This window comes from Diplotaxodon limnothrissa, linkage group LG12, assembly GCF_057381915.1.
Source record: "Diplotaxodon limnothrissa isolate DT_005_m linkage group LG12, D_limnothrissa_male_GT1.1, whole genome shotgun sequence".
NCBI lineage: Eukaryota > Metazoa > Chordata > Actinopteri > Cichliformes > Cichlidae > Diplotaxodon > Diplotaxodon limnothrissa.
This window is the reverse complement of record NC_140607.1, coordinates 6,411,978-6,439,739: the sequence shown is the minus strand read 5'-3', so window position 1 is coordinate 6,439,739 and position 27,762 is coordinate 6,411,978. Positions and strand designations below refer to the sequence as shown.

At 44.7% G+C, this 27,762-nt stretch overlaps 1 protein-coding gene across 2 annotated transcripts in view; it reads right to left on the bottom strand.

Moving 5' to 3' along the window:
* Nucleotides 1-1,605: 1,605 nt before the first annotated feature.
* The window catches only part of tet3 (tet methylcytosine dioxygenase 3), a 43,883-nt gene continuing 17,726 nt past the window's right edge, over nucleotides 1,606-27,762 (bottom strand). The window contains exons 1-10 of one of the 2 annotated variants that reach the window (XM_085367060.1): nucleotides 26,770-27,376; nucleotides 15,969-18,903; nucleotides 13,122-13,212; nucleotides 9,830-9,923; nucleotides 8,311-8,519; nucleotides 7,214-7,364; nucleotides 6,932-7,021; nucleotides 6,551-6,688; nucleotides 6,076-6,430; nucleotides 1,606-5,931 (exon numbers count right to left, since the gene is read on the bottom strand). In XM_085367060.1, the coding sequence (XP_085223186.1) occupies nucleotides 4,133-5,931; nucleotides 6,076-6,430; nucleotides 6,551-6,688; nucleotides 6,932-7,021; nucleotides 7,214-7,364; nucleotides 8,311-8,519; nucleotides 9,830-9,923; nucleotides 13,122-13,212; nucleotides 15,969-18,903; nucleotides 26,770-26,790 (5,883 nt within the window). In that variant the 5' untranslated portion in view covers nucleotides 26,791-27,376 and the 3' untranslated portion in view covers nucleotides 1,606-4,132. Of the gene's footprint in view, nucleotides 5,932-6,075; nucleotides 6,431-6,550; nucleotides 6,689-6,931; nucleotides 7,022-7,213; nucleotides 7,365-8,310; nucleotides 8,520-9,829; nucleotides 9,924-13,121; nucleotides 13,213-15,968; nucleotides 18,904-26,769; nucleotides 27,377-27,762 lie in introns of those variants that run through there. The other variant, XM_085367062.1, reaches the window with a different exon arrangement.

The following is a 27,762-nucleotide window of genomic DNA, read 5'->3' as shown; positions in this document are numbered from 1 at the left end:
GCGTGTGTGTGTGTGTGTGTGTGTGTGTGTGACTAATATATGGGCAAGTCTTAAGCTCAATACGTAAAATGGGTCTTGTTACTGCACTATCAAACTACTGTTAGACATGGCGTGGGTCACCTAATTATCATGGCAAATGAAAGATCTGCAGTCTTCCGCGGGGGAGCTGTGATTTTTCTGCCACGTGCATACTTGGCTATTACAAAAGCTGAAGCGAATAATAATGATGACACATCTAAGCAAGCAGGGCGGTGGTAACACAACTGACAAAGAATGCTGGGCAGTAACTCATTAAAGCGTCGCCCAATGTTTCACCTCAGACTGGCTCCGTGGCAGTCAGTATAGTTATAGGGGGGGTGTTTGATAGTAAATAATAGTTCGTCATTGAAAAACTTCCCATTCTCTCTCCTGTTGACACTCAGAAGAAAAACTCTGTACTGTTCTAACGTCTGTATGATAAATATGAAGCCGCAGCTATCAGACAGCTGAGATCAGCATAAAGACCGGGCACACAGGAAGCAACATAGGTAACAAAATCTGCCCACCAGCAGCTTTAAAGCTCACTCTGTTTTCTCTGTTTCCTTTTTGTTATTTTTTTTTCTTTTCAGAGGACTTTGTACCAGACTGTTTCCAGGCTGGAAGCAGTGATTCTTTTTTATTTTTTATGAAATATCTGCTGGTGGTCTTGTTAGCCTGGGATGTAACCCCCTGTAAAACCAATGTGACAATGGTGTTGACAAACCTTACTTAACGTGTGTTAAAGAGGTTTAAAGTGCTGGCAGTTTGATTTTAGTTAGGCTAGCTGTTTCCCCATGTTTTCAGCCAATATGCTAAGCTAAGCTAATCAGCTGCTTAAGTCAAGCTAGTAAACTAGCCAAGAGGTAACTCTTATCACGCTCGTGGGAATGTGGGAATCACATTATTCAGATTTTGGCATTTGTTTGGGGGGTTTTTTAAATACGATGCTGTCATGAATCTGTCACAGAGTTTGAGAATGTCAACAAAATTGAAAATAACAACAACTGAAAGCTGTCAAGCTAAAACTCTAAATTCATACATTAGCACAACTGCAACACGGGGGATCTCTTATTTTCGCTTTACTGTTGCCAGTGAGTCAGCTGAGTGTGGTTTCATGTTACAGAATTGGGCTGACTAAATCGTTTTCAGAAATTTCTGGGGCTCTGTCAGTCGCATGCCGACAGGGGGTACAGTATTAGGAAAGCAAAAACAGCAGAGTGACTAAGCACAGATTTGCACACAACACATTGAGGCCAAGTGTTGTTTACTGATGTTCAGGGCTGTCAGAGACTTCAAAAATACCCCCATGTCATTCGTGGTTTTGTTACTTTCCTCACAAGTTAAATAATCTTACCTAAATAGTTTGATATTTACATTTTTTATCTCTCTCTTGAGGAAATTTAAAAAAAAAGAAGCTTCAAGTTGTCAATAATCGGCTCTTTCTGTGTCATTAAAATCAAGATTAAAAGTGCTTTTATAAATCTTTTCTTCTTTATGTACAATTTGTATTAGCTATATAAAAAATGATGGAAAAAAACAATAACATCAAAGACAATCATTATCATTATCACCATGTAGTAATAAATAAGAGTAAAAAAAAAAAAAAAGCAGGTTAAAATGAGTGTGGAGATCTAGAGCACACAAAGGGACATGCATGATTCTCTGCCCTCAGTAGCAAGTCGTGATTGTGACCAGTGTCTCTACAGCGTGAGGTAGAGAGCTGGAGAAAATCGGGAGAGGTAACAGGGTCTTTCACAGATGACCAGGGCCTTGGCCCAAACGACCGCCCAGCAGCTGGGAGTCGGCTTGCATCAGCAGTCTCTCATTTTCATTTCTGACACATGTTGCAGGTGAACCATGTGACCACAAAGGAAAACAAAAACGAGCGATTTACAGGACTCTCACCAGGCTATCAAATAGTCTCTCTCTTTGGCTCTTTTCAGACACACACGCACGCAAAGTGAGAGATTCATCGATCTGTTGCGCTCACGTTCGGCGCCAAACCCTGGAAGCTACAGAAATTTTCTACGGTTTCCCTTTTATCTCTCAGTACTATTTTCTCTGTGAAAAGCACTGCTAAATGGGTTACCAAGAAATGCAGTGAATGACTGTGCTTTCTCTGCCCTGTACAGTGTACTTTTCTTTTTGTTTGAGACAAAAATCACTACATGCCACAACAAACTGCAAAAAATAAAATAAAATAATAACTCCTCTAAAGGAAACCAGTTTTTGAGCCCAATGTGGAGCTGAACCACACGGTGGCCATTTTGATTGGCTGGCTCTGCGGTGACAAGGTGCCTGCAGAAGGACACGCCTCACTCTGCTCAAAGATGACAGCACCATGCAGAGAAAGGAGTGGGCCCTTCACAGTAAATCAAGTGTAATAGGAGAGCACCAGAGTGTGTGTGTGAGCACCAAAAGCACTGCTGTCCCAACACTGTTTCCTGCTGCTCCAACCCACGATGGGTTTCCGGTTCACATCTGTGGCACATTTTTAATGTCAGCTTTGCCTTCAGCTGTTTTATCAAGTCCAATCTATGGTCAGCGAGCAGGGTGGATAGCCCCCTCTAGTGGCCATGGATGGTTAAAGCAACAATGAGACAAGGCTGCCATCTAAATGAATCCCAAGTGCTTATAGGTTTGTTTGTACACACCACTTTGAAACAGCAGTCGACGCTGCCCTCTAGAGTTTACACTGGGAAGTGCTCACTCCTACTTGAATGTTATAGGAAGATAAAAGAGTGCCACCTGTGGGAATAGCAGATCTGGGTTAAATGGCTTACACAAGTAGTATCGCTTGTTTTGGCCTCTGTGGAGCACCGGGTGTGAGAACTTCAGTTCTCCGCACAGAGCACAGGAAAGCTTCTGTGAGATAACTCGTTAGCACCTTTCCCTAGCACGACACAAGTTCTGCACCTTTGTGTTAAAAGCAGTAAATCCCAGTGTTCTGGTATCCCACCTGGGCCGAAACACAAACTTTTTAGTTGCAAATACTACTTGAGCCAAATTTGAGTTAGAGCACCTAAATACAGCATCGAGTGCCATGAAGAGTAGCGGAATGGAAATCGATCAGAGCAGGAAGCTGAGCACCAGTCAGAAGCTAGAAGGGAGAGTAGGAGGAGCGCATCATCTCATCATCACGACAAGGCAAGCTGCAAAGGTTTCTCGCAGTAATGGTTAAGAGTTATTCTGAGCCCGGGGACCATTTTCTTCCTTCAGCATGACACTTGAAACCAATCGCTGCGCTTTTTCTAGGTGCCTGGAGCAAAAGGGCTTTGGTGATTTCCCTCCTTACTCTTATCTTTTGTAATATTTGTGTAGATGGTTGTTTGCTATAATGAAAAAACATACTGTCAGTGGCGTATTTGACAGTGGTGATGCTGGTACTGATTCATTAAAAATCAATGCTTTTGATCAGGATCTTCATAATGGTGATTATTGTGATTATTCTTTAAAAAGGCCCAGAAATGGCTTTATAAACTAAAAGAAATGATTGTGGTGACTATATTGTTGATTTTTCTGCCGTATCAGGGAGATAATGGCTCCTCCTTATCTAAGTACAGCTTTAAGATTGATAAGAACAAAGTCAAGTGGGGGGGAAGGGTGCATGTTTTCCAAACATGGAAAAAGCAAGTGTCCAAGTCTGTCAAACTCAGACTGATTGATTTAACAAAAATATAAAAACAAAACAAAACAGGTCACCTTATTAATAATAACATTAATGAAAAGAGCAATAATAAAAAAAAAACAAGTCTTCATCATAATAATACCTGTAATAACAACATTGACAGTAACAATCATAATAATATTGATAATAATAGCAATAATTAGAATCATTAAAATTCTATAAACAAGAAAAAGCAATGGAGTTCCTCTCCGGGGAAAAGAGAGGAAGAGCACCACAGGCAGTGTGTCTGAAGCCCAAACCACTGCCTGACATGAGGTAAAAAACAATAAAAATGTCCCCCTCCTCCAAGTGGACTGTAGAGGGAGGCAGGATGGAGGGATGCCAGACTGCGGGACGGCTGAGAGACATTGATTCTGCTCAGTGCTCTCTCTCCAGCCCTCCACTGCACCACTCTGTAGCTATCAGTCACTCTGTGTCTATGTGTCCTCACACAAAGTGGCTGTAGGGCCCCGTGACGACGGTGGAGGCATAGGGAGACACAGTAACCGTAGAGGTGGTGTAGAACGAGGGGGATAACCGCGTCACCGGCCCCTCCTTCTTGTCTTTAGATTGTCCAGGTCCTGGACTAGCGCCTGCCGCCGTAGCGCCCCACTTGCGTTTCTTCCCGAGTGTCTTGATATCCTCCTGGGAGAGGCCAAGGAGAGCTGCTTCCTGCTGCCTCTGCAGTGCTCGCTCTGCCAGCAGCTTCATTTTGGCCTCCCAAAGAGCCAGGCCATGCATGGGCTGGTTGAGGTTCTTGTGCTGGTAGAAGACCAGGGAGATGCGGGAGGGGTGGGAGCGGTCAGGCTTTTTGAGTGGAGTGGTAGCATGTAGTTCCCGACGAGCACATTCGATTAGGATGGAGCCGTGGGCTGGTGCCACTGCTACCCCGCCTATGTAAGGGTCCAGGAAGTTGTGCTCACTATCAGACCAGACCTCATCCCCGTCCTCTTCGCAATTCTTGGTGCTCTCGACGTCGCTCTCTGCTCGGCTGGGCGTGTAGCAGGCCTGATCTGATTGCTGCAGGGCATCGGGGAAGAGGCGACCCTCTGGAGCAGGGGAAGGGGTGTTACTTGCCACAGAACCTCCAAAAGACTTCCAGGCCTTTTCCTGGGGCCCAACCGGAGTGGAACACCGACTTTCTCCAGTCTTGGACCAGATCTTGTCGGGATAGGCCCCTGCAGGATTGCTGTGCTTCATACCAGGACTATAAGGCCCCATGCCCCATGTTTGCGGCTGTGGGCTAGCAACGGGGCTCGCCCAGTGCCTGGGGGTGCCTGGATGTGGGGTACTTGGCCGTGGTGTAAGTGGGCCTGCGTGAGAGACACCGGGCTGTGGGGTTACTGGGTGAGGGGTGCTTGGGCGTGGAGTGCCAGGGCGTGGGGAAGATTGATGTATGTTACCTTGGACCACTGTGCCTAGCTGAGGGGATGGAGATGGAGAGGGAGGTACCTGGAGTGACGGTGATGGGGCAGGGGAAGCCCTCATAGTGTTTAAGCCAAGGAAGGATGACCACTGCTGCGGGTAAGGAGAGGCCTGCCGCTGCTGGAGATGCTGGTGAAACTGCTGCTGTTTCTCCGATGAGGCCTCGGAACTTTGTTTATGCTTCTGATGGGCATCCCAAGTGGTGGGAATAAAACTTCCATTAAGCTTGTGCCCAGGCCAGGTCACAGGTTGCGAGGGGCTTCTTGATGTGTTGGCTCCGACCTGGTTCGGAAGCGTGCCTTCATAGACTGGCACATCCATAGGCTCCTGTTTGATGACCGGCGTGCCTCTGTTGGAGGACTCAGAGGAGGCAGAGGAAGGACGGGATTGGCTATAAACTGGTGCCTGGGTGTAAGTCGTGTGATTTGGTTGGTTGGTTTGCTCTGCTTGGCTGGAGCAGGAAAGAGCCACCCTGGACTGAAAGTTTTGAATGTCAGGCTTCTGATCTACCTGGACAGCTTTACAGCCAGCTCTGGGCGAAGAGCCATTTCGACCCTCATAGGTCCTCAGTACAGGGGGGAAAAGTGTATTGGGTGAGCACCTGTAGTAGGCATAATCCATTGGGGGCAAACTGGTGTGGAAACCATTTACTGTATCAGGTGCAGAGGGCTGGCCAGTTGTGGGGAGGCCTCCCCTTGCATAGAAGACGGGGTTTGTATACATGGGATTTACTGGGTCTACTGCTTGCACAGAATATCCATCTATCGATCCGTTTAAGGGTTCCTTTTTGATGTTGGGCTTCACCTCTTGTTTTATAATTGCTGTTTGTTTGACACAAAAGAAAAGTAAGGAAAATGGGTTACAAACAAGTCAAAATCTTAAAGTATTTCAGCTTTTACAATCCGGTGATAACAGGTAAACACAAAGGACATTTTAAGTTACTTAGATCTAAAACAGAAACTAACCTTTATTGCCTTGGGGTTGAGGGAAACTGCTAATGCAGACCTCGGCTTTGATCCCCGTCTTCTCCGGCGTCTCTCCTGCTTGCTGGATGAGTTTATTTTTCTTCTTCTCTGAGGCAGCCTTCTTTGCCTCTAGTCGGCGCTGTCGGCATGACTTGGCAGGTTCGGGCAACTTGCGCACCTCACGGCGGAAAGCGTTAAGCACCTGGATAGCTCCTGTCTCCATCTTGCGGTTCTGGGCCTCCTCGCTGCCAAACTCATCTGTCGGGGATAACGTGTAAAGAGGCAACACGTGGAGCTGCTCGTCCTCTGGGACTTCTCCCACTGTTCGGTTGTCCTCCTTTGTCAAAGTACACACCTGGTAGAGCGTGGCACAGAGTGTGTGATAAAACAGCCGCACTTTTTATGTAGCATTTTCAGCTCATTAACAATGTAGCCATTATTCAGTGCAAAAAAGAGAAAGGTTTAATGATCTTACCACTGTGCATCCATTGTACAGGTTGTGCTGGTCCTTATGAGCGTGAGCACAAAAGTCCATGCAAGCAGTGATTCCAGAGAATGGACGGCCTTCCTTCAAGCCCAGCCTGCATTCAGGAGCTTTGGACTCTGTCTGGCACTGAAGTAAAGGACAGAGATAGCATTAAACCAGCTATAGGAAGGGACTCATTTCTGCATTCTTAAAATACACAGAAACACAACACTTAAGATTGCTTCCTTTCTCAAAGCCAAGTCCTCACAGGTGTACTAAATCATAAGGTAATAATGCGTGCGAGTTGGTTTTGCGTCTTTAGAAACATCTCCTGCTGAGATCTTCTTTCCTATGTTGGTTTGCTAATAGACATGTGCCTGTACAACACACCTGGTTACTGTAGGCTTGTGGTGCTAGTTGCTTGTACACAGGAGCCACCTCAGTTGCCAGAAGCTGGAAGTTATCCCTGAGTTTTTCCTCCTGATGATGAAAACATGAATCACAGGTCAGACAAAACTATAAAGTGGTATCTTAAAATTTACAGATGCTATTCTGAAAAGAACAAGAAGAGAAAAGAATTTTAAAATAAAAAAAATAATATTAATCTTCTCATTTGCATACATATGTACTCATACAATGCTTGTAAAAAGGCAGCTTTCGCGTGATGAGTACCTCTTCAGGGTGTTCTCCCTGTAACCTGAACTTTCGCGGCATTTTGCTTCGTGCGTACTTGCAGCCGTTAAAGTACATACTCCATGAGCAACCAAAAGAGAAGGAAGCACCACAAGTTTCAGGATCCTTGCCTTGACAGGCACAAGTACGGCTGTAGGGGGAGACAGAGAGCACACTGAGCTTCATTCATAGAAGACGTGCAGTCTGGCATGTTTTACTACCTCGTGTGCACCACTGTAATTGAGAGTGTTAGCGAGACAGTTGGTTTCATTTGAAGCAATCAATGTTGAATGGTGTTACAGCAGATCATCTTAGACTTAAGCCACACATTTTAATAATGTCCGGTTTTATTAAAATTGCTTTATATGTCAAAGTTACTATATGTTACACACATATTGGAGGGAAACACAAAGGCAGCTTCAGTGCCTACACAGAAGATAGAAGCAAGACTTATTTCTCCATCCCAGATGGTGAGTGGTTCACATATCTAAGCCACCAGACACGGGGGTGTGTTAACATTTACTCATGGTTAGCTGAAGGGCTGGGTACTAGGTGAACAGTGTAACAGAGAACAAAATGTACACATTTCATTTTTGTCGTAATTCTTGTCTTAAAATTCACTTTTATGTCATGAATATGAACTTTGGACAAATTTGATCCGGTCAGGATATTTTCCACACTTCTCCACTGCTTCTGACTTATTCCCACTACTGGAAATATAAATACAACAATAGTGTTGTTAAAGTGAGGAAGCATTGTGAACATGCAAAGAGGCTGGACACATGACTGACTAGCAGTGAATGTGATGAACAATAACCTGTGCTTTCACACATGGGTGAAACACCACTCTGCCTTTGTACTAGAGAGTCGCCAGGTTTAAGACAGGCTAATGTCTAACCGGACTGAGTCAGACATTACTGTTGTCACACGCACTTCTGTCTAAGGATGTTTATAAATGTTCAGGACAACCATGTGTGGCATGTGTGAAAAAGATACCCAGAGTTTAAACACCATCTGCTTCAAAAATCAATATATTCAAAAGTCCATCCATTTCCTGACAGACATCCAGAATGAAAAACTAGCCATCCCCTACTCACTCCTCATTGAGGCCACAGCGTCGGCTGGTGGGGTTGCCATGTTTGGTGAGCGTGTCTGTGACCTCTCTGTACAGTTGGTCAGCCAGGGCCCTCGGTACACCTTCCCAGGCTATAATGACGACGATGATGACAGCATTGTCACAGCGATGGCCTGCACGTTGCCTCACCATACACAGCAGCTTCTCTTTCTCGTTGCCTCTACGGATCACCTGACAGGAAACAAAGCTTGTGAGCTTTTACTCGCACACAAAAATCCAATGCTAATAAAGCCAAATACAATTTCAGTCAGTTGATAGGATGTTCCAAGAGCTCCTTGTAGTTCCTGCATTTGGCCAGCAGATGTCCAGCACACCCATACATTTTGATATAGTGACAAACCAGACATAGTTGAGGGTTACATTTTATTTAAGAAGGATATTTACTCCTTGAACTAAAGTCTGACCCACTTCTGTGACTGAATACCACTTCTTTAAGTCAGTTCCCCTAGCTTCCTAATCTTTCTGTCTTAAAACACACCCAAACAGTCACCCTCCCTCAGCAGGGTGGTTGTTTTGAATCCATAAAGTCATTAGCAGGATGTGTCAGGGGTGACACAGGAGAGGAGGCCAGGCAGTTGTCACAGAGTGAGACCTCCTACTGATTTGCTCACTGTGGATGGCAACTCGCCTGTGTGTCTCCCCAGGACCCCTCACTATACAAACATGCACACACACTCACATGTCACATAAATTGCTTGTTGACAGGCTGTCAGTGTTGGCAGGTGGGATAAACACTGAAAAAAACTCTCACTCTCACTTTTTTATCTTTCACTTGAACTGACACAAATGTTAGCACCCGGTCAGCCTCTCTTTACTCTTAGGGCCTTGGTTGGTCAAAGCCCATTGGTCGCTTTGTGCACTCCTGGAGATACCATCGGAAAGCGTCACAGGTACCTGCTGCAGTATTCTCCTGAACAATAGGCGTCGCTCCACATCAGCGCTGATACAGGAGAAGACGAAGGCAAAACTGGAAGCAAAGCCTCATCTTTTCAAACTGCTGCAGCATATCCCACGGTATAATCTATGTACCGCTGAGCTTCTGTATTCATCATTAAAACCAAGGTAAAAATGACACGATTGTACATGCGTGTCTTCAACCTGATTGCAGCTGTAGCACCATGTAACAAGAGGTGCACAACAGCAGCTAGGGCGTCAACTCTTTACCAGTCGGAGGGTATAACAGGCTCTTTAGTGGAACATTCATTTATAAAATGAACATAATTTTTACTGATGCATGAATCAAACGAGCAGTAAACTTCTTATAGACTTCAGCTCAAGATATTACTCCCCTGGCTGTTAGAAAGGCACTTAGCACTGGTTTCACTTTTCAGACCCAAAAGCTATGACATGTCCCTCCTTTATATACAGTGTAGGGACATGTTTCTCAACACTATTGCTCACTGTCTGTTGTAGGCATGTGTGTTGGAAGTTATCCAGCATCTTTCAAAACCGCATTTTGGATGTGCTGTGATGCTACTTACCCACTTAGCAATAGGACATCCGTGGGAACTCTTTCCCTCTTTGCCTGTGTAAACCACCTTCTCAATCCGGATGGCTTCCCCCTTCTCTCCAAACCTGCATACAGAGAGACGCAATTCACTGTTTTACTGCATGTCTGACTTTAGTGTTGTGACACAAAAACCTGACACTCTCAATGTCCTACATATAAAAACACACTGCAGTCATTTCTATGTTTTGTCTCCGTAGAGAAACCAAACCAACCACAAGGAACTGGGGCATTTAAATACTGAACCTTCATGTTTTGCTGCAGGGGACTTGTTATGCTCATTTCCAGCTCCATGTAACTAGAAAAGTTACATGAAGTTTTGCACATTTCAAAATATTCCTTGTTTATCTCAAGTCAGACTTGATGAAGACCCCTAAATTCATTCACTGTGTAGAACAAAGTGTTCAGCTTCCTTTAAGCCAGCTTTATTCTGAATAGCTACCGTCTCACAAACAGAAGGCCTAAATCTCAGGTAGGTGTGGCGTTCATGCAGCCAGTTCTCTGTACCTGTGAGATGGTCATATTCAGGATATCCACTCTCACTGACATCACACAGATCCAAAAGTAGAAAAATGGTGTGAAAAGTAGCATTCACAGAAGCGTGAAAGCCTGAACCTTCAAAAAGAAACTGCATATTCTGACCTTATTCTTTGAATTTTACAGAACTGACTGTAACAGCAACCAAGGAAGGTCACCTTTAAGAGCTATACTCAAACCCTCCAAAAGACTACACACATGTAGTTAGGTGCAGGTACAGTTTCTAAAGGTACTGTGTTTCAAAAAATGTTGTAAAACTGGGAAAACTTTCCAGTTTGTCCATGTGTTCAAAAACCATGGAAAAGTGTGACATTACTGATTAAGAGAGCAGAAAAATATGCTGGCCAAATGCTATTGGTACCAAAACACAATAACTATGGACAATGAACGGCTACTCAGTAGCAGTTCCAGCAGCACCTGATCAGTAACAGGAGATTTCAGATTTCCACTGAGGGATATTAATCAAAGGTTTCTTATTGCCACAAGTGACCTCATCAGCAGTGGTTCTTAGTCTTTATTCCAAATGTTCGTTTTGCCTTTCTCATTTTTCTCCACCTCTAAGTAGTCTGAGGGAGTAGCATTATATGTCAATCCTGACAAAAACAAGTCAACTTGATTAGGAGTGCATGTTCACAGTCCTCTGCTGAGATTCACACAAGCATGGCAGAGTAAATCTGATCCCTTAGCTTCCAAAACAACTCGGGCCAAAAGGACTTCTCTTGGACATATTTCTGTGCTGATAGTAGCTTGAATGCATTAGCAATTGTACACAAACATTTCTGTTTGTTTTTGTGTCCTAATGGTGCGTGGTGTGTATTTCTGCAGGTCTGTTTGTAGTTGCACAGGAGGAGAGGGGGGTCAGAGGTTGCACCGGGGCGCGGGTATGTCACTGGGCCTTGTCAGATGTTTGTTCACAGATCATATCAGGTCTCCTGTCAGCCAGATACCTGCCATTGTGAAAACCTCAGCCTTGAGCAGATTTGGCATGGCAGTGAATACGCCGTGCACCTCCTGAATAGGAATCACCCTGAGGTGGCTGAGAAAGTGGGAGGGGATTAGACTCTGTCACCACAGGGGTGGCTGGCTAGGGTGAGGGGTAGGTCAAAGGTCAGCCAGGGACTATAGGGGCTTAACATCTTGCGTCATCTCTCAAATAGCAAAAAGTGGACTCTGGTTGAACACTCCCTCCCCTCACTTACTCAAGCTGCGCTCTCTGGGAGCTAATGACTCATTGGCCCTACAGAAATCCAGCCTCTCAATGAATAGCAACTACTACAGCATTCAGCATTGTGAAAATGAAGCTTAACACAAGTGAAAGATGTGGTAAAAAAAAAAAAAAAAGGTTAAAGTGTGTTTACATTCTGCAGAGAAAGATATTCGTTAATTCAACCTTGAAAAGAGTTGTTTCGTGGCATGCTTCTGCAAGATAACCCAACAGCAATTTCATTACTGAGGCTGCAGCTGCAGTTTGTTTATTAAGGGTTCTATACATGAGATTACAGGAGCAAGCAATTATTTGTGGTGTAAAGATCAAGTGGAGTTATGGTGTTTCTATCAGAAAAGGAAGTCACACTTCCTCCGTGTGTTGCAATTTGAGCTTCTCTTTTCAGTGGTTAGGTAGCCGGTCTGGCTGCACATGATTCCCCCTCCCTCTAATGGGCTCATTATGCGCGTCCACCCAGCCTCTTGCGAATGGTACCAAAGACAAAAAGCGCCATCAAGTCCTCTGGCACAAGCTGCACTTTAGTGTCATTTTGGTTTCAGCTGGTCAAGCACTCGTCAGCTTTTGCAATATTCCCCAAGTTGAAGACACGAGTGCACGATCATGTTCGTTTTGACCTCCAATTCACTGATCTATCAGTACAGGAGAGTTACAGAGATTATACAGTCTGACGCTTTCTGGAAAAACTTTACATTTGCTTCCAGTTTTCACTTCTTCTACCCATACACCTGACGTAGAGGTTTAGTATGGGTGTCGCTATCGCTCAGGAGAACACTGTAGCGAGTACTCGCACCCTCAGTACTGGTACAAATGGTATGTCTGGATACTTTGCTGTTTGTGTGCAATACTGCCAATACGTGGAGCATAATGGGCCCATAAAGGTGTTCTACCTTCCCATCCTCCCTGCATTTATAAAGGGAATAAGAGTATTTAAAATTACGTTACTTTGCTCTCTAAAATGCCCTTTAAAAATAAAAGCATTTAGAAAAAAAGATCTTTAATAATGTTATTTACCTAATTTATATGCACATCTACACATATACAATCTATTTATATAGATGCACATGTGACAACACATTTTTTTTATCTTTAATTTGTGACATTTCTTGTGAAATTTTAAGTTTCACACAAACCAAACTCATTTTTACATCTACATTATTCATAAATAAGGTTACCCATCTCTCTGTCTCCCCTCACTGCTTCAATGTTCATTTTTTCCTCCATATTTTATTGTATTTTGTCATCAGTTGTTCTTCCTTCTGTGTTCTTCCCATTATCAGCTGTCATCTGCTGCTAATCCTGTGCTTTTTGCTCTGCCTGTGATATGCTGATGATGCTGATATTTCCTGTTCCTCCTACTAGATTCTAGGTCACAGATTCCCTAAGGACAAAATGTGAGGAGGAGGACTCATGAGAAGAGAAGAGAAGAGAAGAGAAGAGAAGAGAAGAGAAGAGAAGAGAAGAGAAGAGAAGAGAAGAGAAGAGAAGAGAAGAGAAGAGAATATACCTTGTCTCCATCAGGGTTCGTATGGAGGCCACAGTAGGTCCAGATCCCAAGTGATTGTAGTAGGGCCCTTCATCTTTTTCAATTATGTGCTCTGAGGGGGGGGACAGTACAGAGTAAGAACACAACATTTTATCTGAAAAACGAATACAAACTGTAGCAGCAATTGACAATAAACACTGGATTTTTACAGTGTATCAGTGATTCCACTACAGCATGAATTCAACACAGAATCAGAACAAGATTGGGTAATATAGTCACTGCTGTTCAAATCTATAGCTTTGGTGGTAATGTCCCCTAACACCAGCCTATTTAAAACAGTTTCTCTTTTGAATTTGAATCTTTGGTTTTAAAAACATTTTTGCCTTTCACATTGACCAAAAATTTTACATCTAAGCCCCAATTCCTAACAAACCAACTCTTGGATCTGAGTGTCACTTAAATTGCACACAAAGAAGACTTGAAAAGTACAGCTTGGCTTTGCATGTTCTCACATGTTGTAGTGTTTTGTAAAAGGACAAAGGTACAGCGGATGTGCTTTGATGTATTTCTGGCCAAACTCAAAGATATTTTCTTTGTAGGTAAAGCCAGATCTTCTATGAGAAGCATGTGAAAGTAGAGCTCATTGCGACATCCAGTTCAAACACACGTTCACACACATGAACGCACACACACAGGGAGTGGTGTGGGGAGCAAAACATGGTGAAGCAGAAGCTTTTTGAGGTAGTGTGTGACTCAGTATGTAGGGATGTTTAGAGGGAGTGTTAGTGTGTGTGTTTTGTGTACATCTGAGGTGATGTTGTGCATGAGTATGTGTGAGCATTTGACCATTCCCCTGCACAAAACCTATGGTTTTAAACCACACCCTATGACTTCAGTGTTACATTTTCTATGAGATACTGTGCAGATTAATGGTATGATGGCCTCGAGGAATTTCGCATTGCCCAGCTGTATCAGCTAACTGTGTGTTGTTAAACTAACATTGTGTTGTTCTTGCTCTTGTATCATTTCTAAAGTACAACTGTGGATGCCAACATTACCAAAAATGCCCTTAATGCGCTCCACACTATCAGATGATTAAAATGCGGTCTTCCACTCTGTGTGTGTGTTGTGTTTGTATGTGTGTGTGGTTGTGTCCAGAGGCAACATGAGGTCACATTCTGCTGCTGGTGAAAGGAGGCTCCAGGGCGTGGTTCATGGCAGGAAATGGAGTAGTCATAGTCCATTTATGTGCAAAGAAAAAAAATATGTGTGTATATGTATATACTGTATCCTGTCTGTGTTAAAAACAACAAATTCCTATGCAGTGTTATGCTATACTGCTTAGAAAAGGAAATGTGTAACATAATTATGAAGGCTTGTTGTTTGTTGGTCTTTACCCCTAGTAACACCACATGGTTAGCAAGTGTGTGTCATTGACACTGCTCTTCCCACTGCTGTGCACTCCTTTTAGTGCTCAGATGCAACACAATTTTATGGACCAGGCCTTAATCCATCCCAAATCCACACCCAGCAAACTGTCAGTTTACTCGTTTTCTCCACGTCTAGTCTTGGTTGTAAAACAACTCGTCCGACCAGCCAACCTAACCCCTGGATACACTTCTTGGGCTTTCTGAGTCAGTCACACAACAGGCTTAAAAGGCTGTGCAATGCATGGAATACAATGTACATGCAATACAAAAGATTCCATAAATTACACATGCATATGCGTAAATAACATAAACATATTTATATTTGTTTGAAAAATGGGAGTCCTAAAACTAGTCCGTGTACATCGAGTGGCTGTTGTGTGGCTGTTAGATCACAATCGATTTTTAATCAAAGTTGTCAATCAAATGTTGCAGTAAAAAAAGCTTTCTGTATTATACTTATATCACAAAAAGGATTTTTTGCCTTGTCAGAGAGACTGACTGGAAATGCTGTTGTAGGTGGACACAGTGACAACATCTATCTGTTTATGGTATAGTTTTGTCATCATACAGTGACAAGTGTTGACTGGGAGATAAAATCAATGTGGGCAACTGGTACACAGTAACTCCAAGAAACAGGTTGTCATTTCTTAGTAGCCTGCCTGAGAACACAGTCTCTCGTTATTTGGTTTGTGTGTCGAGTTAATAAACTATTATCCACATTAGCTAACGCAGCAATATTCAGATTTACTGAGTTATTAATTAATGACTTACTGAGACACTATGCATTAGAATAACGTGAGTGTAGTCTAACAAATTAAATCTCCAGCATATAATGTCTTTAAATGAAACATTTCAACTGTAGGACCACCTACTTGGTTGTAAATAAATAGGCTTCCCTAAACAGGGTGCTACCCAAACTATGGGACTGAACTCCATTCTGTCTAACAAAGGCTCTGTTCTGCTTGCTTGCAAGACCCAAACCCACACAAAAGAGTCCTTCTGCCACCACTGCTATTGTTCCTGCATGTTGCCTTTATTGGCCCTCACTGTCACAGTCTAGATGGTCACTACCACGCACCCTGGCAACTTGCACATTCTTTCTTAGCTGCAACCAACCAGAAAACCAGAAAGAACTGGGGTGGGAATGGGGTGAAAAAATCTAAAAGTCAATCTGTTTACATCAATAAGCAAAGTGAAATGCTTACAATGGCCACATAATAGGCTGATTATTTTAGTGGAGGAATAAAACATTTCCAAAGATAACGAAATGTGCTCAAATTGACAAAGACTCAAATTGATCTCTAGTCAGAGATTAATAAGTAATGTTTTCAGAAGACTGATTATTGTTAGACTATTTCTAATTTGTGTCTGAAATGCACTTTGTGGATGGAAAGTAAGCTGTGTGACCATAAGCAGAGGCTGAGATGCAAAAACTTACCCACGCAGGTGCAGGTGGGAAACTCTGCCTGAAGATCCTTGGAAGGAGTACTTAGCAAGCTCTTAGTGGGTGTGTCAAGATAGCGTAAAGGAGAGTCCAAGAAGCCTTTGAGAGATGGTGAAGAGGGCACACCTTCCTTAGTTGGTGTGTCCTCCTCAGAAAAGCAGGTGGTGGACAATACTGTTATATCACCCGAGGATTCAATTTTCATTCGTTTTGACAGCGGAGAAGCTGGCATGCTAAAAGTATCCTGCACCACTCTGGACTGCTGCTGCCTCTCCACTATATCTTCCTGTTTCAGAGGAACTTGAACAGACTCCCTGTGCTGCATCTCCATAGGCCGTTCTGTAGATGCCTGGCTCAAGGATGCCTCACTTTGGGTCCTGGACTCATCTTTGCTCATTCCCATCTGATGATCTCGATGAGGTGTGGGGGTGGGTTGACTTGTGGAAATTAAGGGAAGTGGCTGGGAGGTGGATGATGATGCAGGACTGAGGTCCTGAGGACTACTCAGGGATTCATTCCCTGACTTTGGGGCTGTAGCAGTCTCCTCCACGGGCTGACTGGCAGATACGTCTGGAACTGAGTCCCCAAATTCAGCCTCAAACTGGCGGATCAACTCTTCGTACTTCGGGTCCAAGTTAAAGACGCTTGGTACATTTGAGGTGCTGGGTGAGGATGTGGAGGTCATAGGTGTCATGGTGCTGGTATTACTGGAGGCCAGGCTGCCCATCTCTTCTGACTTATTGTGAGCTGCAAGGCCCACAGGTGGGAGTAGAGGGCCCAGCTGGTCTGGAGTGTTTTCTGATGGAACAGAAACAGTGGAAGTGGGTGTCATTGAGGAATTGAAAATGGATACCTGAGATTGGGCTGGGGCAGGGAGGCCTGCAGCAGCAGCAGCCTGAGTGAAGTTACTGTGGAGGGGCAGTTGGTCGAGTGGACCTAGTTGCAGTTTGGCCAGGGGTGCGGATCTGTCCATCATGTGGACTGGTGGTTTCTGTGTGGTGATCTGAGTCTGAGGCAGAAAGGTTGGCATGGAGGCTTTCTGTTTGGGCTTCTTGATGATTATCTGTTTGGGTTTGGGAAGGGGAGGACCCAAAAACGTCTCAGTCATAGCTTTAAGACCAGGAGATCCTTGGCTGATTTTTTTCCTCTTGGGTTCCTGTTTGATGGCCAGATGTGACAGGGCCTCTGCATCCATCTGTGGCCACCATTTTTTCAAATTTTGGCAAGCCAGAGGCCCACGTGGGCCAACGCCTCCAAAGCCAGAGGGGTGGTTTGAGAAAAGATTCCTCTTGTAGTGAAGGTGCTGTTGTAGAGCTGCCTGAGTGGAGTGGCTAATGGCTGCTTGGCCAGGAGAGAGGGGAGTGCCAGGGTAGTGCTGACCCTGGTGCTGACCATTAGCCATACCATAATGTCCCATGGAGGCAGGGTGATGATAGTGGTCAGCAGAGTCTGACTCTTGTTTTATCCTGACCAATGCCGGGTTATCCTGGGCCTGGACAGTCCCATTCTGGTTCAAGCTAAGTTGTTGCGAAGCTGGAAGCTTAAAAGGAATTTTGCTAAACTTGCTACTGGTGTCACCAAGCAGCTGTTTGAGCTCTGACATGGGGTCTGAGCTACTATGAGGTGCAGTGGCAAGGTGAGACTGAGGCTCAGACTTCACACACATCCATGGATTTCTGTGTTCAGATCCTGTGCCTGAGGCTTGCTGCCACTGCAGGGGATTCGGGTTGAAGCCTGGTGGTTTTCCCTGACACGGGAAGGGAGAGGTAGAGGACTGGACAGGGGTAACATGGGGCGGATGGCCCTGGGATTGGGGTCTGTGGTGCTCACATGACTCTAGGGCCTGCTGGCTAGTTTGTAGTCCTGGAGGGACAGACTGAGAGCGTGAAGAAGATGAGTAGGTGCCAGAAGAGGATGGGATCATGCCAATGCCATTAAGAGGCTGAGATGCGGTGTTTTGGTTGTGTTGATGGTGATGGAGGTTATTTGTGTAGGGGGTTTGACCTGGGGAAGAGGCAGTTTGTGGGCTAGTACCAGATAACTGTGTCAGAGCATCTATGGCGATGGCTGTCTGAAGACTGATGTTCTTCTCCTTGGCTATGGAGAGCACCTGTGGCGAGCAAGGAATCGGTGGTTTGGAGCAGGGCACTTGATCTGGGTGAGTGCCTTGGCTTTCCTGTTGCTGCTGGGAGCATGAAATAGACAGATGGTGGCCACCATTTACTTGTTGGTAGGTCTGAGAGTGATGCAGCAAATGGGGTTGCTCTATGTGAGGTTGTAAATGTGAGGGAGTATCAACCAGTTTGTGGGAGCCTTGATCCTCATTGGTTGCTAATTTTATCTTCTTTTCCAGCCATTCAAGGTAGTCTGGACAGTCAGGCCCATCACAGTCGCAATTGGGAGGCTTGTGTCCATGTTTTGCTTGGCTCAGTGCTTTCTGTAAGGTCTCCAGGTCTTCTGAAGGTGGGCAGCTACCCTCAGGAGCCCCTGCAGAGATTCTAGCTTGAGCCTTCCCAGCGCCGGTTTCCTGGGTAAACTTCTCATACAAATAGGCTGTAGTAGCCTGCAAGAGGTGGCAGGAAGAGGAGGAAGAATGAGGCAGTGAGCCAGCAATAGCAGAAAAAGCCACCAGATTGTGAGCATCCTCCATGTCTGCATGGTGTACAGGTTCAGCAGGGGTTGCACCACACGTTTGCTGTTGTTGGGTGTCGCTGACCTTGCCATGTCCAGGCACCCAGCACTGCCTTGGCAGCACGCTTTCTGCACACTGCTGCTCTGTTTCTATAGATGGCTCACCATCATTAGGGTACTGATTCACCCCATTGGCCAGTTCCAGGCTCAGCGCGCCTTCCTGGAGGCGGTCATGTGACCCAATTTCCATCTGGCCTCCACTTCTGGGGCCATCCACTGAAGTAACTTTGTGAACAGTCTAAAAGACAAACACAGAGCACAGGTAATGAGGATGTGAAAAACAATGGATTCAGATGCACATCGTACACATTAGGTATGGCTTTAAAATAGTAATTGTGCTAAACTAGATTATGCTATACTAAATGTACTCATGGCATTCAGTAGTTACTATTACAGCATTCCTTGGATGAGTATCAACCCAGTAATCCAGGACTCCATTCCCTTCTTTCCAGCTCTTATCCAGAGTTTGCCACCCACCTCTCACACATGCATAGCATAAAGTTTCTCCGGGTCACACCAGTAAGGCTGGTGTAAACTCTTCTCATATTCAGTGGGCTTATTTTACAACTGGTAAGTCACAGGTCACGTGACAAAATTCCACAGTTGTTTATAAATGGACGTTCTACTTGAGATCCGCTGGGCTATACAAAGCAGGCAGTGGTGTTAGGAGACATTGTGAGCCAGATGTGGGAAGCACAGAGAAAAGAAAATGCAGTACAAATCCACATCCTTGGACTCTGTTTTCATAATTTATTACTGGAAATATTAAAAAAAAACAAAACACTGAGGACTTATCAGCATTTTACTCTTATCTCAAGAAACCAATAAGGGAAACAAGTCAAATGCTTAATGTAGCTTTTCAGAAACACAATTACTTGATTAGAACGTGTAAATGTTTATAATTTCTAAATGTAAATTATAAAATAATAAATCAAATCGGATAGTGAAGAAGTGGATTCATTATGGCCTATGCCATTTTACCAAAGTGTATAGAATCAAGAAATGTCTTCAGTTCTTTTATATACTAAGTGTCTGGATGTGAGCAGCACAGCTCTGTTTACTGGGTTTGTAGACTCATTTTTTACAAGACCAAAATTCATTTCCTCTGAAACAAGACCTTACATGGTAAACCCAAATTGGCCTGAATATCTAAAGATAATCTCCTGTCTAACAGCTACTCATCAGTAGATATAAATCAAGCTGAGCAAAGATCAAACTGCTATGGATGTTGAAAGTACAGTCATGAGATTTATCTGAGAGAACTGCTGACCAAGTGTGGATTTACAAAATACTGGTGTCCTTTGTTCAAGAGTGAAGGGACATTTTAACACAGCCTCATGATTGAACAATACAGTTATTTTGTCATGACACCAACACAGAGGGTTTTAACCCCTGTATGTATGCACTGGTGTTTAGTTTGAATACATACTGGATATAACCCCCCAGCAGATTATGTATCATATGATTAATGCTTATTTAAAGACCCATTCTATTTTTAGGAAGTTGGGGAAGGTCAAATAGTGAAAGCAGAAGCAAACTGAAAACAATCTGCTTCCATGTCACCACTTCTGAACCAGAATTTTCAGTATAAAATAAGACCAAAAACCTTTCTGTTTTTGTGATTTAAGCAACACTGTTATGTGGGACACCAGTGGCTGGTTATATCTTTTGGTGGCAGTCCTATGTCCTACACCTAGAGATGTACAGGAACAGGAATATCAGGAGACCATGTTTTGCATCTTATTTGAATCTTTCATACTGTGTGCTGCTTTGTTGTCCCTTTAATTCGTTTCGTTGCGCTCTCTTTTCATCTTTGCTTCCACTTATTGGATAAGTGTAACAAAAGTCCTTGTTAACATTTAGGAAAAGAATGTGATTTGTGTTAAAAGACACACTTCACAACAGAAACCCTGCACATCAAAAAGTGAAGTCTGCCTGTTGTGTTTAAATGTGATGCAAAGAGGTCTCATGAAAACAGGCTGCAAAAAAACAACTCATACATTGGTGAGTCAGACTTTAAGCCTTCACTTAAAGTAAGAGGTTTTCCATCTGAGTGACCACATGCAACATTAATCATGTGATTATTGATTAGTTCTACGATTCAGATTATAGATTGTTATCATGTGGTCTTTTGGCTTGATCACGCAGTAGATTCAGCAGGCACAATACTTCCCAAGTCAGGTTTCACAGTTGATTTGATGCTGGGCTTGCATGGGAAGTGGTTGAAAAAGCAAATTCACTAGTTTAATTCAATAATTTACAGACACTCCCAAGCATCAAGCACCCCACAGCTATAGGAGGATAGCTTAAGTTATCATTTATACAGTAAAAGCGCATTACTAATGGACACATATTGCACATAACACTGCACAGAAATTGACCGATGATAGCACTTTTTTAATTCAATAACATTAACAGTCCCATGAGTCTTTGCTTTCTCTGACACAAAACTGTCCAGAATCCCAAGTGACTGCCCCTCTCAGCTTGATACAGTACAGAGGGTCGACTCATACAGGACAATTAAAACACTGCTGCAGTTTTAAATCTGTGCTTTATTGTTTCTGCGTCATTAGTTACTATGACATCCATCTCAAGTCAAAGCAAGCCATTTTTAGGGACATTTTGTGTGATGATTACTCATTTTAAGCTTTCAGTGTTTCCACATTGTTGAAACGTGATCACTGAGCATGTATATATATGTAGTGACAGTGGCTTGTGCTATAAACCATGTGCTTTTCAAACATTAGTGTAGCAGTTCAGGAATTTGATTCACTAGTTTTCATTTCTGATTTCTGGTTTCTCCATATCTAAAATGACTGTAGGCTGTGAGGCTTTTCATAGTTTGACTTCCTTTTTTCGGAGATTGCAGCTCTATACTATTATCTCTTTTCCTCCAAGTCAAAATGCCAACCTGGTCATCTTGAAATACATTTTCAAACTTTTTATTTTAGTCTGCTTGAACAATGGAACAAAATGTAAAGTGGTGTCGATCTTTCAAAAGTTATGTTGTTAAATTTGTCTAAATCTCAGTGATCTTAATACATTAAGTCCAGATGTGGTTTGCAAATAAAACCAGTGAGTGTACAAGCCATTCAGTCTTCAGGTTGGTTCCTTGTAGATTATATTATAATGAATCCATCAGAGAAGAAAAGCAAACAAAGATAATCCAAGGGCAGCTTCAGAAATCATTGACAGAGTTCATGTTGTTGCATTTGAACTTGCTCAGAGGTTCACAGGAGAGTGAAACAGTGGCACTATATGACTACATTAGATGTGCTAGCAACACAGAGGGAAGTCTGCAGGCTGTATTACAGTAAATAGTTGAGATGCTTCAATTCGCACCTGCTGCATGCTTTGTGCAGTTGTGTTCAGTTTAAAGAGCCCAAAAAACTAGAAGATGCTTGAAGATCATGTTGCAGAGGAAGACGTTATTTGTTTTATGCATACACTTTTAAATATATAATGTATGTAGATCTGAATCACTCAGTATTAGATCATCCCCACCAGAAGAAAAGAAAGAAAGAAAAGGGCTTCAGTTTGTAGCTCCATTAGTGTGCGGTAGCAGAAGTGAGCCTGATGTCCAGCTTCCCCATCATTTGAATATTATTGAAATGAGCCTTTGAAGTGGCTAATTACTGGACATTCTGTAAGCCTTCTGAATTCACTTTCTGTACTGGGTGTCTAGCAGGGGGCTCCCAGGGGGGGTTGCTGGTGTTATGGGTGAGAGGTGAAGCTGGTTTGGAAACCGGAGAGTTTTAGAGGAGGGTGCAGCGAACAGCCGGCATGCAATACGTGAGAGGCCCCATGTTTTTACTATCAGTAGCATCAGATGGGAAAGAGGAAGGGGGGGTGGAGGTAGCTGCGTGCAGTTATGAAAACTGCAGTGTGTTGAAACAGAGCGACTGCAAGACTGCATAACCTACGAACCCACAATCACGCACAGTCACACACTGACACTCTCTTTTCCTCCTTTTTTCACAGTTGTGCACACAAAACGCAGCAAAAGAAAGGTCAGAGGGGTTCGAAGCTGAACACCCGGAACAAATGGACTTCGCTGAGCTTTGACGCCAAACAAACCCAAACCCTCCTCCACCGCACACACACACACACACACACACACACACATTAAAGGCTCTTTTGACAAAACTTAGTCGATCTAAAACCAGTCCAAATTGTGAAATGTTGCGCTGACACCTGCACCGCTTCACACCTACCCGGCTGCCCAAACTGCACAAACCACGTGCTTTTGCAAATATTTACACTACGACATAGCCTGTTGTATTCTCTCTGTGTCGCACACAAACACACTTGTGCAGACTTGACACACAAAAACGGCACAAAGTGTATCCAAAAACACCAACCAGCCCAACTGGCTTAGACCTTGTAGAACCTGGTAGACCAGACACTTGAGTCTGGGAGCCCTTTAAACGAGACAAGCCTGTGCAGTTTTGTTTGTGAGAGTGCTCTTTAACCCTGACACTGGAGGGAGGAGACAGAATATGTGAGGATAGTAGAGGTGGCGGCGGCGGTGGCGAGAGCCTGTGAGTAGACAGCTGAACCTAAATCCAACACCAACTCATCCTCCCTCTTATCCTCCTCCCTCTTCTCCCACCCCCTCCCCTTCCCCTTTTTGCTGTCGTGCCGAACATTAAGCAGAGACCCTGACAATATGAAGCTGGCTGAGAGCCTCTAGGACACAGCAAACGCGTACTTACGTCGTCCTAGACGTCCAGACGGGGCTGCCGGTCGAAGAGTGGGGAGCAGAAGAGGAAACAGAGAGTAGCATGAGAATTGCTCGCCGGTGCAGCAGCAGTCCACGAGCGATCTGGCCTTGTTGGGGGGTTGTATTCCTCGTTTTTTTTTTTTTTCTATTTCTCCCAGCCCGGGCGGCGCGGTGACACACACATAAATGCACTCACACACGGCCAGCCGCACGCACAGCGCACACCTCCCCCCAGCACACCGCACACGTTTCTCATTCTCTTGCCTATTCTTATGACCAGCGCTTTCTGTTCTCTGCTTTTTCCTTTCTCATTATCTCTGTCTGCTCCTCCCTTCCCTTTTTCAATATCCTCTTTCTTTCTCTTCACTACAGATGCAGTCGGCTTCTCCTCGCAGCCCCCACCTTCACCTCCCCTCCTCCTCCTCCCCTCTCTCTTTCCCTCCCTCCATTGCCCTCCCTCTCGCGCAGCCTCTCCCTCCATCTCCTCTACCCTCTCTCTCTCTCGCGCTTTTCAGTGTGTGTTTAGAGCGAGAGGCCATTATCTAAGCCACAGCGGGCACGTACGAATGGAATGGAGGAGTGCGCAGTGAGCAGAAACACAGAGAGCGGTGGGGGGATAGTTGCTAGCAGCAGCAGCAGCAGCCTTGGAAACAGCACAGTGCAGCAGAGCTCCTTACCAGTGAGAAAACCCCTCTCGGTCTCTATCCACACCCATTCCACATTATGTGCTCTGCTGCATTAGATTATGTTATATATAAGGCTCTATCTCTGTCTGTGTGTGTGTTTTGTTTATCGCCATAAGCCCCATACTGGCAATTCTGAGTGTGACAGAGCTTCTCTGCTTTCGACCGCAGAGGCAAACCAGCGGCTTGCAAACGAAAACGCAATCTCATCGCGCAATGGCATCAACACAGGGAAAAAAAGAAAGAGAGAAAAGGGAGCAGAGAAAAGCATCATTACACTCCTTGTTTATGCCTTTTGTAAACGACATCCGTTTTTTTTCCTCGCGGACATTTTTGCTCCATCTAGATTGGGCTCCACCGCGGGCCGAAGGAGAAACCACCGATGATGGTTGTTCCATCTCCATTTTCATTCCTGTCCGCATTCACATCGCTTCCCTGTTCCTCGTGTGACAGGAAAAGCTTCAGACCTACACCTGTGACTGATAACAGATCCTCTAGGATGCTCTCGCAAGAGAGGGAGAGGATTGCTGGCGCTGTTGCCGGCCCTTTAATCCAAGATCCAAAGGACGCAAACGCAAAGTAGAAGGCTTCCGACTGCAGGAAGCTCAGGGTCACTTGGTTTAAAAGAAATCACCAACACTCTATGATGTCAACTCACTCCTGCAGATGTCGGGAAGCAAACGAAAGAAGACCTATATGCTCAGGAGTAAAGCAGCAAGGCGGCTGAATTGGGCAATGGAGAGTGAGAGGGGCACGACTCTTCAACATCGGTGAGCAAGAGGAACAGAGTGGAGATAGGAAGAGGGAAATCTGTGGAGTACACTGTTGAAACGTGCAGAGTTGATCAGCTGTTCGTGTGATACTGATTCTGTAACCAGAGGTACGAGAGTGGCACAAACAGAAAAAGGGTCAGGAGGTTGCTGCCGAATGAAGACCGCGAGGAGCCGACTAATCACAGTTCATCGATGGCTTCTGTCCTACCCGTCCGCCAGCGTGTGACAACGTTCTCCCATTCCTCACCATTGTCGCCTTTCCTTGCTGTCACTGGCATTATCATTATGAACGCCGTCATCGCCTCTGGGTGACCGGCTCTGCGGTCCTCTCTTCGCTCCTACATTGCTGGAGTTTTGGAGAAGATTTAACCAGGAAGAGGAGGAGGAGGTTGGGTATTATGGCCGTCTCCCTCATGCAGATCGCTGTCAGCTCCTGCGTAGTGTTTTTCTCTTATATTACTGAGCATGTGTGAGCTACACTGCACTGTGGCTGGATTAACTTCTGTAGCCCTTCCCTGCTTCACTTCCTTTGGCTTTCCCTGTCTCTCCTGGTCTCTCATTTTCTCTGGCATCTTCAATCTGCCTTTGCCTGTCTCTCTCTCTCTCTCTCTTTCTCAATTCGTCTCTACTGTTTTGTTTCCCGAGCTTTTTGCCTCCATCCAGCATAGCTTATTGCATTACCGTTCCAACACTTTTCTCACGCGCTCGCTCTCTGGCGCTATAAAATTGCACACACTGTCTGTCTCGTTGTTGCCGCACAATTTCATATGTACACACACAGATGAGCGTCAATCCCAAAGAGAAACACAGCCCGAGCCGTCTAAAAAGGAAGGGGAAGGAGAAGTAGAGCATTAAGGTCACGTGACCAGGGAGGGCCAATGAGTGGGAAGGGAGAGTATAGTGAGCGAGAGAGGTAGGAAACACATGTGGCGGTGACGTAGCTGTACCGTCACCGTCATCGTCATCAGTGTCTCCCACCAGGACGCTTGCCTCCACCACTGGGTGGGCGCGTGTCATCCCGAGCACATGCCCACCATCACCAAAACCACACCAAAAAAACTGAAGCTCAGAAAGCACGCTCTTTTTATTCACCCGGCTGGCTGGTGTTCACTCGCTCACTCCCCCGACTGTAGTGACACAGCGTTTCTCGCTCAGCATTTGGCTTAACCCCTGAATCTGTTCTGTACGCACACTTCCTCATTTTAGACATCTCCTGAACACAACAGGCTCCTTAAACAGTCCCATCTTATGTGAAGTTAGCACTTCCATAGTTTATATCCAAAATTTGGAGAGCGAGGCAAAGAGGATGAAAGAGAACTTAATAAACATGAACTCTGCCTGACTCTGTCACTGTCCACAGCTGAGTAAAACAAAGAAACGCTGTTTGACCAAAACACCAACATGAGGGAAGGGATTCAGCTGTTTCCGACACATGATGTGCCCACACTGTAAATACAGCATGTAAGCTGACACAGTTTGCTCCATGTCAGAAGGCACGAGTAATTTACAGTAAGAGTGCTCTTGATTCAAGCACATGTCTTCTTTGATGACTCATATCAGCTTACATCGGTGTCATTTCACATAAGACATTGCTCAAAATTTCTTCACCACCATCGGACTGGCCATCTCTGACAAAAGGAATAGAAATCTACCGAAGCGAAGCAGCAATGGCAGAAAAGCGCGTTGTCGCTTTAAGATGCTGGCGTGCGTTTCGTGGATTCCAATGCTGCCATTCAGGTTTGTTCAACAGAGCTGGTGTGAAGTCACCTCGTGAGCACAACTGTAGCGCGGTGAAAGAGAACGTTAGAAGTGCAGGGCAGTCGTGCCTTTAGCAAACTTTTGAGTCATCGAGGTTACCTGATATTTGAAATGACAACAACAATCCACGCAGCTTGACATTTAAGTGAAAATGAAATCGCACTTACGGTAAACCTGTAATTCGGCATTGAGGGACACACAGGAGAGGTAACAAAGACTCCTCATCGATCACTTCATTTCACGGTGTAGTCACATTTATCATCCAAGATGAGTTACTGCACGCCCTCATCTCTCTCCCCCTCTCAATTCTCAGGCTCTCGCTCTTTTTCTCAGCAGCACGGAGGAAAGGTCTAGGTTGTAGGAGGGATGACTGACAACAAAAGTCCATCCGCAGCAGTGTGTGTGCTCGCTTATGAGTAAAGCTTGAGTCATCCTCTTCTTTTCAACGAAGTCCTGACACAGAACCCTCAAACAGTGAAACAAGCTTTTCAATTTGCTTTTTTTTTTGCCAGCACCTCGCTAGTGGGAGGTGTATGTGAATGAAGCATACCGACAGAGAACAAAATGTTTGCTTTTCAGGCAGTCCGGGAGTTGAATTCTTGCGATTTCACTGTTAGACGTGCTTTAAAAAAACATTTGTTTCCAGCAGTGACCAAACTCACAGGAGCATGACACAAGGGTCCTTTGCCTCTCCTAACATCACTTCCTGTCAGCTGATTCCATTTCCTCTATCCACCTCTGTGCGCCCCCATCCCCAGCACACATTGTCCCGCATTCTAATGGCATCAAGGTCATCGGATCTGACACACTGTGTGCACCCCCCTCCTTCCCTTTCTCTTTTTTTTTTGCTCCACATCTCTTTATCTTTCACTTCCTGCCCCCCCTCCAAACTGCTCACATGCACGCAGACGCTCCAGTGCATGCACACCAACTGTCAACAAATGCAGAGGCATGCTTTAATGAGCTCTCTCCACTCACACACACACACACACACACACACACACACACACACACACACACACACACACACACACACACACACACACACACACAGAGTACACACTAGTATGCACACAGTCCACTGAGGGTCACTGGGTTTATTGGTGGGGAGGGGCCAGAGACCATAGGGCACATTATATTTAGCACCAAGGTCGTAATCA